Source organism: Salmo salar, chromosome 20, assembly GCF_965601325.2.
Source record: "Salmo salar chromosome 20, fSalSal1, whole genome shotgun sequence".
In the NCBI taxonomy this organism is placed as follows: Eukaryota; Metazoa; Chordata; class Actinopteri; order Salmoniformes; family Salmonidae; genus Salmo; species Salmo salar.
The window spans coordinates 17,739,070-17,755,053 of NC_138310.1; the positions used below are offsets into that span (position 1 = coordinate 17,739,070).

General features: G+C 41.9%; 2 protein-coding genes across 4 annotated transcripts; both read right to left on the minus strand.

Moving 5' to 3' along the window:
• Positions 1 to 10,803, minus strand: LOC106579997 (endoplasmic reticulum mannosyl-oligosaccharide 1,2-alpha-mannosidase). Of its 2 annotated transcripts, none has more exons than XM_045703018.2 (14): positions 10,426 to 10,803; positions 8,865 to 9,019; positions 8,218 to 8,326; positions 8,005 to 8,120; positions 7,750 to 7,868; positions 7,445 to 7,557; positions 7,046 to 7,225; positions 6,797 to 6,945; positions 6,359 to 6,547; positions 5,996 to 6,186; positions 5,085 to 5,205; positions 4,750 to 4,944; positions 4,428 to 4,559; positions 1 to 4,176 (listed from the first exon to the last, which is right to left on the minus strand). In XM_045703018.2, exons 1-14 carry the CDS (start codon positions 10,517 to 10,519, stop codon positions 3,970 to 3,972), a joined length of 2,070 nt encoding a protein of 689 aa, XP_045558974.1. In that variant the 5' UTR covers positions 10,520 to 10,803; the 3' UTR covers positions 1 to 3,969. The 2 variants fall into 2 exon arrangements, with proteins under 2 accessions (XP_045558974.1, XP_014015999.1); XM_014160524.3 differs by lacking the exon at positions 10,426 to 10,803 and adding an exon at positions 9,757 to 10,218.
• LOC123729137 (collagen alpha-1(III) chain-like) lies at positions 10,739 to 15,938 on the minus strand. Of its 2 annotated transcripts, XM_045703020.2 has the most exons (6): positions 15,720 to 15,938; positions 13,984 to 14,097; positions 12,304 to 12,410; positions 12,117 to 12,197; positions 11,837 to 12,019; positions 10,739 to 11,615 (listed from the first exon to the last, which is right to left on the minus strand). In XM_045703020.2, exons 1-6 carry the CDS (start codon positions 15,934 to 15,936, stop codon positions 11,457 to 11,459), a joined length of 861 nt encoding a protein of 286 aa, XP_045558976.2. In that variant the 5' UTR covers positions 15,937 to 15,938; the 3' UTR covers positions 10,739 to 11,456. The 2 variants fall into 2 exon arrangements, with proteins under 2 accessions (XP_045558976.2, XP_045558977.2); XM_045703021.2 differs by lacking the exon at positions 13,984 to 14,097.
• Positions 15,939 to 15,984: the final 46 nt, after the last annotated feature.

Genomic DNA, 15,984 nt, shown 5'->3' on the forward strand with positions numbered 1-15,984 from the left:
TTGTAAAATGTTCAATAAAGTGTTTTAATGTTGACATTTATACAAAATTAAAGCTGGTCCGTGGTTTAATAAAACATGATTCAGTGACATGATTCAGAACACATTTTGAAAGGTCAAGAGTTTAAAACAGTTCACAGACCCAGACACACTGATCCCATTAGCTCCCAGCCCTTGGTTTAGCATGTTCATGCCCAAGTTGAAAGAGATTTAAATCAACACATGGGTGTACTACTTCCATCTGAGTCACTGGTGTTGCAGTTTCATCACACAGGCTGTTCCAAAATACAGTGTTGCAAATGTCATAGGCGCATAGTTGAATTGAAATGGAGAGATTCTGACCAATGTGTAAAATTGACTGCAAATGTTTACAATATGCAAGAAAAATACAATAACTTATATTTCTTATTTTGCCTTGAGGTCCCAGGTGGGTGCCACAGTTGGGTATATGGCGTTAGCAGTTTGAAATAAAATGGTCCTCCACAGCTTGAGGGAATCAGAACAACACCAGACGTGAATAACCAAGACAGTATTAACACGCTGTTGACCTTGGTTAGCTAACAGCTGTCAGCAGGCAGCAGCTGACTTCAGATGCTGTATCAAAAACTCCAATAGTCCTTAGTTTACATTGTTATAAAACATGGCTTAGGGAAATGGCTTATTTCGTCATTCCTCACAGAATGACGTGTAGATTCATTCCAGATTCCAGTTATTGTAATAATCAGGAGATCTTTGGTTTATAAAAGTTTAGAATCCATTTTGAGAAACAAAGTTCTAAAAAAGGAATCTGAAATCCAACCAGCAGTATACTAACTGATCAGAAATGTGAAAGAGGGATAGCAAGCAGAGAGCCCTTATTCATGATATGTACTATAAGTGCATGCACAGTTTGAAGGTTACGGAAGTACATCCAGCAAATGGTTGAAAGACTGTTGGAAAATGACATTCCTTATTCCACACCATGAATATGTAAAACAAAAATCTGTGCAAAACTACCCACTATACACATTTCCATAACAAAACAGTAATTTATGGATGTCAAAATAGTTTCATAAGGTTATCCAGAGCAACGTTGAAGGCACAAGTGAAAACAATGAAGGAGGAGAGCGCTGAACATTCAAATTGGGAAGAAAACTAAAATCTCACACTATACACCTAGGATGTTGAATTGGGTCTCAAAAACATTTAAATAAAATACCACTACAAATAGAATCAAAAGAGTGAAAATGTACATATTACATTCCCAATAGATATTTACAGGAATGATAGTGAAGTATGGGAGTTACAGCCTATCCAGATATACAGCGCCTTCAGAAAGTATTCACACTCCGACTTTTTCCACATTTTGTTGTTTTACAGCCTGAGTTTAAAATGTCGAGTCAAGTATTCAACCCCTTTGTTATGGCAAGCCTGAATAAGTTCAGGAGTAAAAATGTGCTTAACAAGTCACATAAGTTGCATGGACTCACTTTGTGTGCAATAATTGTTTAACATGATTACCTCATCTCTGTACCCCACACATGCAATTATCTGTAATGTCCCTCAGTCGAAAAGTGAATTTCAAACAGATTCAACCACAAAGACTACAGGTTTTCCAATGCTGCGCAAAGAAGGGCACCTATTGATAGATGGGTAAAACTAAAAAAAGCAGACATTGAATATCCCTTTGAGCATGGTGAAGTGATTACACTATAAATGGTGTACCAAAAAACCCAGTCAATACAAAGATACACTTCATATTTTCAAGCATGGTGGTGGATGCATCATGTTATGGGTATGCTTGTCATCGGCAAGAACTAGGGAGTTAATGATAAAAAGAAACGGAATTGAGCTAACACAGGCAAAATCCTAGTGGAAAACCTGGTTCAGTGTGCTTTCCAACAGACACTGGGAGACAAATTCACCTTTAAGCAGGACAATAACCTAAAACAAGGCCAAATAAATCAAATCCAATTTTATTGGTCACATACATGTGTTTAGCAGATGTTATTGCGAGTGTAGCTAAATACACACTGGAGTTGCTTAGCAAGATTACATTGAATGTTCCTGAGTGGCCAGGTTACAGTTTTGACTTAAATCAGTTTGAAAGTCTATGGCAAGACTTGAAAATGGATGTCTAGCAATGTTCAACAACCAACTTGACAGAGCTTGAAGAATTTTGAAAAGAATAATGTGCAAATATTGTACAACCCAGGTGTGCAAAGCTCTTAGAGACCTAACCAGAAAGACTCACAGCTGTAATCACTGCCAAAGGTGATTCTAACATGTATTGACAGGGGTGTGAATACTTATGTATTACATTTCTTTATACATTTGCTAAAAACATGGTTTTCACTTTGTCATTATGAGGTATTGTATGTAGATTGGTGAGAGAATACATTTATTGAATCAATTTTGAATTCAGACTGCAACAACAAATTGTGGAATAAGTCAAGCGGTATGAATACTTTCTGAAGGCACTGTAGTATACCACAATACACTACAAATGAATTAAAATTCAGCTTAAATCTCACAAACATTTGTATAACTAAAACTACCCAAATGTCCACTCCAACTTACACTAGTTTGACCCCACAACAAAGGAAAGCATGACAAATAAGAAAAATGTAACATTCATTAAATATAATAGCAGCTGAGTCAGTCAAATTCAAAACACAAGGAAATTAAACAATAAGTGCTTGCAGTCCCCATACACAAAAAGGTTCACAGTATGCAATTAAAATCAGACTATTCTATGCCTGATATGACTGATTCTCTTTTCAAAATCTGTATAAAACCATTTCTTAAGAATGCGATCAAGAGACCGGAGAGTGAGAGGATCCAGGGACGCATAATGTTTTATCACAATACTTGGTCATTTACTGTAAACCCACATACATCTTTTTTATTTTATTTTTATGAATACTACAGTACGTACTATAGAATTCCTTAGTAAACTGTAGTATACTATACACTGTAGTATCCCTCAATTATGTGTAGTACTTACTATAGAATGTTCTAGTAAATACTACAGTAATGTCCACAAAAACACTACAGTTTTATAACTATAGTAAATACTACAGTATTTAATTAGCATATACCCTGCCCATTCCCCTCCCCCATATCCCAATTTGCACCACCCATAACTAAGAAACCTACATGCCAAGTATAAGTATAGATCATAGATTGTGTTCCCTACAGTTTATTTAAAAAGAGCAGAAGCTCTGAACTCTCCATTCAGACCCCAGTCCTACCTTCCTACCTACAGGTTATGGAAAATGTGCTTCATTAGTGATTCTCCAGTGTCAAAGATAATAAAACAAAAACACTATAATAAATACTACAGTATACTACTGTTTTCCTTTACTGCAGTATTTATAATATAGTTAACTGTAAATACTACAGTATACACTACAGTGATCTATACCATAGTATACTATAGCATTTATTCATGTGGGAAGTCCATGATAGGGGGTGTCACTTGTCACTCAGTGCTGTATTCTGTCAAACTAGCACTTTCTCTCAGGCTGCTGCTGCCTCCAATTTAGGCACAGCTTGGAGTCCAGTCACGCTCATATCTTTCTCTAGTGTTGGTGTACAAAATAACCATGATGAGGCCAAGGACATAGCTTGGCTGCCTCATGTTTTCCACTCTTCCTTCAGAGTAAACAACTGTCATGATCTGAGGATAGACAGGCCCCCTCAGCAGCAACGTGGCGAGAACAGACAAAGATAAAATATATATCAAAGCTACTATGCTTCAATCTCACCCCAACACTGCTGCTACCCCCCGCCTTTAAACAAACAATGAATTCCGGCTTTTAAAAATAGCAATTTTTCCAGAGTTTTCAATTTAGGAGAGGGTAAACCAACCCAAATTTGAGTCACTGAGATATACAATAAGGAATAACAAGATATATTGGTGTTAGCCAAGCCCTGAGCTGTGATGTATTACTGTATGTGTGCTTCATGTTGACTTGCCCTGTGTATCTCTCACTGTGCGGTGGGCCAGATGGGCAGGGGGTGAGCCTCTGTGTTGAACACATACTTGTCCAGACTGAGCAGCTCCGGATCATCTGAGAACAGCAGGTAGAAGTATTTGAGAGTCTCCCCCAGGAAGAAACTCTCCATCTTGTCCCGGGGGCTGGGATACTCTGGGTCCCGGACGTTGTTGATGGACGTGTAGCCACCAGTAGAAACCTGGTGAGACACATGTTATTATGTTATCACATGTTGTTATCACACGTTATTATAAGAAGGACGCGGAACGTCTGAGGAATACTAACTCAATTAACACATATGGATTCATCACTCACTTTAATAATGCATTTCTCAGTAGCCTGGTTCCAGATGACTCCTATTGTCATGCCAAACAGATCTGGGACCAGGCGGGTTCATTTACTTACAGTATTTACAGTAGTCTAGGCTGGTTAGTGACTGTGCTCGCTCACCTTGGTATACTTGTTGAAGTTCTGGAGGATCTCCCAGCCCCAGTCCCTGTACTTCCTGTCCTTAGTGAACCTGTACAGATAGAACAAGCTCTCCACCGTCTCAGGGCGCAGGAGGTTGTGTCTGTCTGCAAGCTGAAGAAATGACACACACACACACACACACACACACACACACACACGAGAAACAATCATATTGCATCAACAACAAAAAACATACACTTCACAACAGTGAAATAAATAGTTAGGGACCAAATAGCACTTCAGTTGGGTATTGATCACAACCATATCTCTGCTGTGAGTGTTGTTCAGAGCACACCCCTACCTTCACGTCTACATCGCCAATGCTGCCCTCGTGCATGTTAAAGTGGACAATCTCAGGGCTCAGGCCAGTCTCCATCTGGGCATACATCTGGTAGCAGGTCTCCATCAGCTGCTTGGCCAGCTCCATGTGGTCCGCTGGCAGGCCGTGGTGGGCCCCTAGAGCCAGGGTCCCAGGGAGGAAACACACCAGGTGGTCCTGACATAGGGGGGGGGGGGGTTGGTCAGTGGAGGGGGGGGGGGGCAGTGGAGAACTACCACGTCCATGTTACACATTCTAGAGAAAACATCAGCTTTTTCAACACACACTCATCTGGTGTGCATAGTCAGTATCCTAACCATTTTGGGGCTAAACCTGCCATGGGCAAGCTCCCCTACGAAGGTCAGCCTGTTCGGAGAGGACTTCTTCAGCAGGTTCTTCTTCACTCCCTCCAGGGCCTGCAGGTAATCCTCCAGCAACCTGAGGAACACACAGCCACAGCTTTACAGCCAAGCACTCTGGAGCACAACCCGAGGAACAGCCAATACAGCCACAGCTTTACAGCCAAGCACATCCATTTATTTGTACTGCTCTGTATAACACAACACTGCTTTGACTGAAAGGAATATGGTCTATAACTACACAAATACTGAGAAGCATAGTCAGCTTAATGGTTTCTGTTGTTTCTGTTGTTACTTTGTTCGTATCAGTTAGAATCCACAACACCAACTGATACAGCACTGAGCCAAGAAAAAACTAAGAACTACTTTAAAAACATAGTACAATAACTAAATCTGTCCTCAAGCTGTGCTGGGTCTGAGAGAGCTGTTCCAACTGAGGATACATAGTTTATAAAGCAGCTCTGAAGACCTAGTTGTGCATGAAGTTCAGCAAATATCACCAGACAGAGTCATGAATATTTTAGTCTTATGCACAGCCTGATACGACATACAGCTGTTCCTCCGCATCCACACAGCTTGTCCAGCACTGCAGGTAACAGAGAGAATTGGGCTGTTTAAGTCATCTCAGTTACATCAGGGGAGGGACAGCTCTGAGGAGATCAAGCTATGGGACTGTCAAAACATGACAGCAAGCTAGAGCAGGGACAACTCTGCTGCCTGGCCCCAGTACTTAGCAGGGAGCCTAGACAAGATCAGTAGGACCTGAGTGGTTAGACCTGACTCAGAGAATTAGCGTCAGCCTAAACCTCATATACAGCCTTGAGAAAAGTAGACCGGAAAGTGTTTAGAAAAAAAAGAGTTTGACTCACGCCGTCTCCTTCTTGCCTCCCTGGATCCACTGTTTGAGGAGGTATTCGTAGTAGCTGTCTGCCCGTGCACCCAGCGTGAACATCCCCAAATGGGTGAACTGGCCGCTGTTGGTGTTGATGAACATGGGGACGAGGCCATCCTGCTTCCCCTCCAGCTTGTGGACTTTCTGCATGACCTCATCCACTGCAGCCTATATAAGAAGGGGATGGAGAAAGTCAGTTAAATGTCGTCAGAGATGATTGATAGTGTGCTGTATAAATCAAGCCTGACGTCAAATCGAGTCCTGCCATTGGAACATTGCTTTTGAGCATAGGTATGAATATTACCAACAGATCCTGATACTGTGCTGTGGCTGGGTTTACCTGGTAGCGTGTGTCCTGAGTGAGGCGACTCAGCTCCCTAAATTCCAGCTGGATGCTGGTGACCTCCGCAACAGTGCTGTCCGACGTCCATCGAGGGGGGTGGGCCGTACCCTTCCCAATGTTCACATCTGAGTAGGGGATCTTGGACGGGGTGTTGAAGGCAGGCATTAACCTCGTTCCTAAATCTTTCTGCAAGGTCATAATAAAAAATAAAAAAACAGAATGGCCCATCAATACTGGTTTTCTTAACCAGAACCCCTTCTCCCACAGATTATTTTCTTAATTTCAGGAATTAATTCATATGACCAGTAGCAGCATTAGCAGCAGTCCATGAAAGGGTCTTTGAGAGGCAGAGGGACTGGAGGAGGAAGTGCCAGAGGCCCAGCAGCAAAAACAGTAAGGGCCAGCTCTCTATAAGTCTCCCTGTACGTGACTCACAGCCTTGTCCAGGAACAGAGTGTCTCCAGTCAGATGGTAAGTGCTCAGCAAGCCGCCCAGGATACGGATGGTGCTCTCAAACAGGTTCACGTCCACGTTTTTATTAAAGGACAGCTCTGTGGACACCCAGGTCTTAGCCTCCTCAAACTCTGTCCAAAAGAGGGCAAGCAACTTTAGTGGTCTAAGTCCATGAAAACTCTGATACAGAAGGTATATAGAAAAGCTGGATCATGAATGTACTGTAGGTACCTTTTTTGAGGTTGAGGATCCACATTGTGTCCAGTGCATCAATTAGGGTCAAGCCTAGGCCAAACCACTCTCCATAGGACTTAGACATAGGCCTCAGCTCATCTTTCCCCCAGGCAAACTCTTTGTAGCCCTTCCACGCATGTCTGAAAGCATCACGTACTGCCTCAAGCCTATCGACTTCTGAAACACACGCACGCCAAGATAACAGGCTACCATCCAAGTCCATTCCAGAATTATGAATTCATTACTTCTATTTAAGTCTCTTTCAGGCCATGCACACATCAAACTCAACGTGTGGTTAATGAACTCAGCTGTTGTTCATGGTCATGAAGGGGGCTATGGAAGGTTTGAGCAGAGAAAGACAGAGAGAGACAGTAGAGGCGGAAACATGGCAAAGACCTGGCTCCTTGTGTGAATGGCCCTCTTGCTCAACCTCTGGGACATCCACCTTGTTCGCTGCTTCCTTGGCAGTTCCTCTTTCAGTGGCTTGGTCAATCATGGCCACATGCCAGCTAAATACACATAGGGGTCAGTCAAGATGAGAAGACCAGAAAACATGTTTACATTTGCTTGGAATCGAGTTGTATATTTTATTCAGATTACGCATCGCAATCCACTTCTCTAACCCATGCAATAAAGGTGCATCAGTATGTTGTTATCAATCAGTCCATCAGTTCTATCCACTGATTAGAGACCAGTCTTACTTAACAAGTGGCTTCTCTCCCTCCTCTTTCTCCACCTGGGTATCTGACACGTTCCCTTTCTTTTGCAGTCGGTTCTGCAGGCCGGGTGGCCCCCGCTTGTGGGCTGCCCTCTTCTGCTTCTGAAGGAAGAGACATGGTAAAGGGAGGGAAGAGCTTTACTTCAGAAACCCAGCTTACTGGATGTGTCAATTCACATATTTTGTCAGAGTCAAAGGTTGGCTTTAGTAGTAAAGCAGAGGAGTGGAATGTACCAACCTCTGAAGGTGACTCTGGTACTAACGGTCGGTTCAGCTTGTCCAACGCAGGTTGGACCTCATGGACGACAGGTTTCAGAGCATGGTCCCCTTCCTCCTTCGCGACAACAGTAAGGCCTGGGGAGGAAGCAGAGGGGAGAATGCTCAGTCTCTGGTGCCTCAGGAACAGTCACCACCATACATTATAACAATTCCATTTTTCTGCTGACCTTACCTCGGAAATGTTCTGTGACACTGGGGTAAGTAGCAATCCCACAAAGTAACATGAGAGCCACGGTGAAGAGGATTAGGTTGCGCTGCAATCTGGATAACCGTTTCCATTTCTGTGTATATATCGGTGCAATTTGGGTGAGAGAGAAAATGACAAAGCCGTAAGCACAGAGTGAATTAGACAAAAACTCAGTTATGATTGACTGCGATGGCTTGTCCGCCAGGAGAGACAAGCCCACGATCAACAAGAAATACAGAAGAATCACTGAACGTCACACACAGTGTCACACGTCTGATCAACTGCGCCACTATAGAAACATACTGCTACTATACAGAAGCACTGCAGTGTCGTATTCTTCGGATAAACAACAACCATGGTGTCATACCTCTACTGACTAACAGTGACAGGTCTCAGCTACAGTCATATCCTTTCTGAGTATCTATCACATGATATTATGGTTCTGATCACAATTATGTCTTGAGACATTTTCTCATTCAAGTCAGTAAACCATTAAATTGGCATGCTACATTTGAGGTATAAAACATTCAGTGCGATATGTCTTACAGCATATAAATAAGCTGTAAATAGTACATAAGTCATCGGATCAGTGTGTGAGATAAGTTGGTTGACTTCCTTCAGCCACCACTCACCCTCCAGCAGGACTGTCTTCTCCACTGCTTACTGTTATTATAGTTGCCACTTCCTTGTCCAGTGAGGGTTAAAGACACAAAGTCCTTCCTTGATGGTGGGTGCATGTCTCCAGCCCACCCCTCGGTGAAGTCATAGGCACAGTGGGGAAAGTGGGCTGCCAATTAGAAATTACAGCAGAAGCAATATTACCTTCTCTGATACAAACTCAACTGTAGAGAGATGTACTTTATTCGATCAAAACAGATTAAGCTACTTTTAATATTGAGGATGGATACATACATACATACATACATACATACATACATACATGGATCACCGTTTTAATAGAGAAATAAAACAATCTGAAAACAAAGCACTAGTTTCGTTTACATTTTGCTGCTGTCACTTATTGCAGCCTGTCAGCCACTTGTCCTCACTATTGAAACGATTTCTTACATTTTTTTTCCTAAACAGGTAAAAATTTGTTTCGAAAGGAAATACATGACTTTAGTTGCTTAATAGTGTATGCCATCTGACGAGGAAGCCTGGAGGCTACGCATGAGTCCTGGCGCAACAGCTGTTAATAACGATGTAAAACATCCGCGCCAACCTACATAATCATCTGCTGCTGCCAATAAAACGTAGGCTAAAACTACAGACGTTGAATTTAGAAATACATTTCCTTTACATTTTAAACTACAATGTATCGTCTCTTGTGTTCTTCGGAACTCCCAATTCCAATGTCCTGGATCTTGAGCGAGGCTTGGCCGATTCACAGAGCGACTAGAGACCGAGGCATTACAAGGCCTACAGCCTAAAAACAAGCGGTTACACGAGTACAGTCAATTTACTATAAACGAGGAGCATGTCTTACAGGATAAACGCAAGTGTTTGTTTAAAATGATTGCATACCTTGAAGAGAATGATCCTCTACTCAACAGCAGCAGAAATGTCTATGCTCAGTGTCAGGAAAAAGACATCTGAGCGACAGAGCAGAAGCAACAATGTCTGAGGACGATCTCTCATGTCAACACTTCGCCCGATTATTTCCATGAAACATCATCGCTTCATCTGTAGTTCATTTTCATTAATCTAATGTAGTCAAATCACAACGCCTTTCTCTCATGTCAACACTTCGCCCGATTATTTCCATGAAACATCATAGCTTCATCGGTAGTTCATTTTCATTAATCTAATGTAGTCAAATCACATCGCTTTTTAATTGCTTTACGTTTTAATTAAAATAAAATGGCTTATATTTTCCACTTGTTTGGGTGCTTTTTGTGGAGGGGCACTACCAATGAATTATGAATAAATTAGTACAATACTTTAATTTATTCATATATTTCAGTTGAACCCCAAACAATTACTGGTATCTCGTGTGTATATTACAAAACATGAGAGAATATGAATGATATATATATATATATCTCAATGCATGGATACTTAAAACAATTGAAGAAAAATGGCCAGCAAATAAATTAAGTAAGTCACACAATTTACAAACACACATCTTTAAGCAAAGATGAAACTGAGCAAAACTTTAAAGATACATTTGTCTCTGTCATTGAAGTTCCATACCATGTTCAAAGCCTACTGCATGCAATCCAGTATCAATTGTAAGCACATTATCAAGAGCAGCCACCACATAAAGTCCCTCCTGGAGTATTTCCATTAGAATCAGAACTGTTTTTCACAGAACTGGGGAGTCATTTTTCCTTTGTGAAAGCTTCTCAGGTTGGGGTTCATGGTAGAATAAAGCCAGGTCAGGGTGTAAAATCATGTGGTAAATTGAGGAGGGACAAAGATAAGCCTCTAGCTGGGACATCATAATAAGGTGCAGTGAGGTAAAAACACAGGAGACACAAAGAAGCTACAGAAAATATACATCAACTTTGAGAACATGTTTTATAGTACCGCATTGTTCCTCTGTATCAACAGACATCACAAATGGTAGTTAGGCTACTGCATCTCTCAGGTGCTGCAAGAATGCACAAAATGTTATCACCAAATAAAATGTCATAGCTCCTAATAATCATTATATTAGTCTTCCTACTTTTTGACCAAGGGATCAATATGTTTCTTAGTTTCTAACTTGGGATGTAAGGGTAGAGTGAGCACAGATTTGGAACATATTGTTAAGTTGCAGCAGTGAAGGTTGTGTAAACCACAGTGCTCTTGGTCAAGAACATACCTGAATTAAGTATGGGAATGTTTGTAAAAAACTGAATTATAGCAACTTAAACATTTAAGGAAACTGCCGTCATTTAAACCAATTACATAAATAAGCATGTTTCAATATCACAAATGAAATCAGTGTACACAAAATACAAAGATACTTTCTCCCAAGAATATCCCTGGCCACAGACCAACCAGTTCATGTTTGTTAACTGGTTAACCTTTGGAGAGAGAAAGCACACTTTGTCCTGTTGGTTCGTACTTCTACTTTGTCAATAAACAATTCTGTCATGAGAAGTGGAGAGGTGCTGATGCCTTTCTCTGTCTCTTTCCAGTTTCTCTGAGTCATTTCCCCGCTAGCTGGAGGTTGTCTGGTGGTTGTCTCATTGTTGTCTCTGCTCTTGCCAGTCCTTAGAGAGAGTGTCTCTCTTCCTTTAGCTGAAGCACACAGGCCCGACAGTGAATCCAAACTCCTGTGTGAGGTCACTGCTTCCAAACACTGCCAGATCTCTCAGGGGAAGTAGATTGAGGTCCTCGCTCTCAAACTGGAACCCTGAATCACGACGTTCTCCGGAATCCAGCTCCTCAGAGGACTGCCAAGAAGGAAACAAAGTACATTACAAGCACTGAAGTGACTCTCTTCACCATCCCTCAACAGCCCCCTCCGCCTCCTCTTCATCATTTTGCTACACCCGCAATAACATCTGCTAAATGTGTTTGTGACCAATACAATTTGATTGATTGATCATCACCATCATCATCATCATCATCATCTAATAGAGTACATGGTAGTCATTATAGTCTGAAAACATACCACACAATCTCGTAATGTCCCCAGGTAACTTTGTCTTTGTGTGTCTGCCAGGAACTTCACCTCTCTTTCCCCTGGTCTCTGTTTGTTCCCAGGCTGGCAGGAGTAGATAATGTTCTGACTGGTGAGCCTGCTGTTTAACCTAAGGAACCTCATCTGCACTACATCCGGTCCTGGATACTCAAACTGGGAGAGGGAATGGAAGGAAGATGTGGTTTCAAAGCATAAAATCAAACTAAGGACATGAGAGCAAGACAGAATAAAGGTTGGATTTGAGCCTCACTTGAAAGCCCTTTTCCATTGAACTCAACCAATGAAATGAGCTATTTGTCCCAGAATCCTTCAGCCATGCCGTCATTGGCACCTGAAGTTTGAATGAATTTCAAACACACATAGCATAATGTTATTACCACATGATATAAGATCTATAGTTCAGAGGGTCCCAGAGCCAGAGGTGTGTGTGGAAGTACCTGAGGATGGAGTGGAGACAGACAAGTCTTTGGTGCTGCAGTGAAGTCACAGTAGACCAGAATGGCATCAGCTGGGCTGCCCTGGTTAGGATCAATGTAATACATCCCTGGAACATGGAACAACGTTTATGTCAAAAACTGAGCCGGGTTCAATCTCTCTGCTGCAGTAGAGTACAACTGCTCCTACACAAATGTAATAAACATATTGTACATTTAAAATGCTGTTAGTATATAATGGAGAAGGTGTCACATTGTGATGAAAATAATGAAATCAATGTAGTTCCTGTCAATGTTTCCTCTCATTTTTTGTCACCAAGCAAATTTCAGGTCTGCTGAGCACACGCAAACTTGAACGTTGTGAAAATCAACTTCCAGGGCGCATTCACTGTGAACACTGAGGCTGTAGCCGCTTTAAGTTACAGTTTGAACAGTGGCCAAGTTGGCTACTGTGGCTATTTGATCATAATGTAGGCCTACCATTAAAAACTATGGATAAAATGCATTCCATAACATTTTAACATGGACATACAGTTGAAGTCAGAAGTTTACATACACTTATGTTGGAGTCATTAAAACTCGTTTTTAAACTACTCCACAAATGTATTGTTAACAAACTATAGTTTTGGCAAGTCAGTTAGGACATCAACTTTGTGCATGACACAAGTAATTTTTCCAACAATTGTTGACAGACAGATTATTTCACTTATAAATCACTGTATCACAATTCCAGTGGGTCAGAGGTTAACAAACAAAGTTGACTGTGCCTTTAAATAGCTTGGAAAATTCCAGAAAATTATGTAATGGCTTTGGAAGCTCCTGATAGGCTAATTGACATCATTTGAGTCAATTGGAGGTGTATCTGTGGATGTATTTCAAGGCCTACCTTCAAACACAGTGCCTCTTTGCTTGACATCATGGGAAAATCTAAATAAATCAGCCCCCAAAAAATTGTAGCCCTCCACAAGTCTGGTTCATCCTTGGGAGCAATTTACAAACGCCTGAAGGTACCACGTTCATCTGTACAAACAATAGTACGCAAGTATAAACACCATGGGACCATGCAGCCGTCATACTGCTTAGGAAGGAGACGTGTTCTGTCTCCTAGAGATGAACGTACTTTGGTGAGAAGTGCAAATCAATCCCAGAACAACAGCAAAGGACCTTGTGAAGATGCTGGAGGAAACTGGTACAAAAGTATCTATATCCACAGAAAAACGAGTCCTATATCGACATAACCTGAAAGGCCGCTCTGCAAGGAAGTATCCACTGCTCCAAAACCGCCATTAAAAAGCCAGACTATGGTTTGCAGCTGCACATGGGGACAAAGATTGTACTTTTTGGAGGAATGCCCTCTGGTCTGATGAAACAAAAATAGAACTGTTTGGCCATAATGACCATCGATATGTTAGGAGGGAAAAGGGGGAGGCTTGCAAGCCGAAGAACACCATCCCAATGTTTTTGTATTTCTTTGTTTTGGCCTGGTATGACTCTCAATCAGGGACAGCTTGTACATCGTTGTCGCTGATTGGGAGTCATACTTAGGCAGCCTGTTTTTCCTTTGGGTTTTGTGGGTAGATATTTTCTGTTTAGTGTTTTGCACCTGACGGAACTGTTCGGTTGTTCTTTTGTTTTGCTTGTTGGTTTAGTGTTCAGCTGTACATTAAAATGACGAACACTTACCACGCTGCATTTTGGTCTGATTTCTCTTCCCCTTCATCCGAGGACGACGAAGACCGTTACAGGGGGTGGCAGCATCATGTTGTGGGGTGCTTGGCTGCAGGAGGGACTGGTGCACTTCACAAAATAGATGGCATCATGAGGAAAGATAATTATGTGGATATATTGAAGCAACATCTCAAGACATCAGTCAGGAAGTTAAAGCTTGGTCGCAAATGGGTCTTCCAAATGGACAATGACCCCAAGCATACTTCCAAAGTTGTGGCAACATGGCTTAAGGACAACAAAGTCAAGGTATTGGAGTGGCCATCACAAAGCCCTGACCTCAATCTTACAGAACATTTGTGGGCAGAACTGAAAAAGCGTGTGTGAGTAAGGAGGCCTACAAACCTGACTCAGTTACACCAGCTCTGTCAGGAGGAATGGGACAAAATTCCCCCAACTTATTGTGGGGAGCTTGTGGAAGGCTACCTGAAATGTTTGACCCAAGTTAAACAATTTAAAGGCAATGCTACCAAATACTACTTGAGTGTATGTAAACTTCTGACCCACTGGCAATGTGATGAAAGAAATAAAAGCTGAAATAAATCATTTTCTCTAATATTGTTATGACATTTCACATTCTTAAAATAAAGTGGTGATCCTAACCCACCTAAGACAGGTATTTTTTTACTAGGATTAAATGTCAGGAATTGTGAAAAACTGTGTTTAAATGTATTTGGCTAAGGTGTATGTAAACTTCCGACTTCAACTGTAGCCGTTCTATCATTCAGGCTACAGTAGCAACCAATGTGTGGTGTTCAATGTACAGTAGGCCTACATTCCATGAGACTTTTGAAAAAACATGCAGGGCTTGACATTAACCTGTTTATCCACTTATCCTTCAGACACGGAAGTGACTGAACTTGTTGTTGTGTTGTTTGATGTAAGAAACCACTTTACAAAATAAAATGCATTATTATTCCCATACCATTACTACAGAGAATCAGACAAATTATGCTACCCTCTGTCTATTGGCTACTTTTGCTTATTCAAGCCTGTCTCAAAATACAACACTGCCCCTTTAAGACAAACGAAAATATCTTTACCTGACTTGCTTTTAAATGTACCTGTTTTGTGCTCTTGTAGGAAGCAATCACTCCCCTATTACTGACTACAAATGATCTATAACTGGGACTAATACTTTACTAACTAGCAAAGGATATGAAAAAAATGTGGACATGTGGTTACATGCAACTCTTGCTTTGATCTCAAAACAAGCTCATCTACTCACGACCAGAGCTGTAAACACAGTCCAGTTCAAAGTAAATGGCACATATCCATATATGGCAATGGTCAATTTGTGTATAGGCCTACTGCAGCTCTGACTGTTAATGCTGCACGAGTCTGTGTAGAGTACGGGCTGATTCGTGCGCGATAGAATTCTACTCCACTGTGTTGTGCCTACAACAAAATCTCTTGTATGGTTAGTTTTCTTTCTCGGTATGTTGCATTGAAAGTGGCTAATATTGCATTGATTTGATCACAATTCCCACAGTAAAGGGAAACGTTGATAGTGTTAGCTAAGGGGAAAAACTCTAGAAAGTTGAGTGAAGTTCAATCTCCTGCCTCTCTCCCTGGGCTGATATTTCTTCTCGCAGAAGTCCTGGGGGAGCTGCGCGGCAGTCTCGGGGTACTGCGAGCCCCCGCACAGCATGCAGCTGAGAGGGAACATTGCTTCCTGTGGAAGAAGCCCATACCATTAGTGAAGTTGGGCTGGGACAGCCACAGCTCCAAGCAGGTGGTAGCCGGGTGTTCTTTGGTGCCATCTGGCAGATCTATGAACAAGCCCAGGTCCTGGTGCAATGAGTCCAGCAGAGTCTGTATCAGGAGGTCCTGGTGCAATGAGTCCAGCAGAGTCTGGATCAGGAGGTCCTGGTGCAATGAGTCCAGCAGAGTCTGGATCAGGAGGTACATGAGGTCCTGGTCAGGCGGGGGGGGGGGGGGGGACGGGGGGGGGACGGG

Bases quoted from the DNA above. Each gene is read 5' to 3' on its own strand.
- LOC106579997 (XM_045703018.2), bottom strand. From the start codon at position 10,519: ATGGAAATACTCCAGGAGGGACTTTATGTGGTGGCTGCTCTTGATAAT. The intron at 6,946-7,045 runs GTACCTACAGTA...TCTTTTGGACAG, and splicing joins GATCCTCAACCTCAAAAAAG to AGTTTGAGGAGGCTAAGACC. The intron at 4,945-5,084 runs GTTAGGATACTG...CCCCTATGTCAG, and splicing joins GCAGGTTTAGCCCCAAAATG to GACCACCTGGTGTGTTTCCT.
- LOC123729137 (XM_045703020.2), bottom strand. From the start codon at position 15,936: ATGTACCTCCTGATCCAGACTCTGCTGGACTCATTGCACCAGGACCTC. The intron at 14,098-15,719 runs GTATGGGCTTCT...TATTTTGTGAAG, and splicing joins CCAGCCCAACTTCACTAATG to TGCACCAGTCCCTCCTGCAG. The intron at 12,198-12,303 runs GTACTTCCACAC...TTCAAACTTCAG, and splicing joins TGTCTCCACTCCATCCTCAG to GTGCCAATGACGGCATGGCT.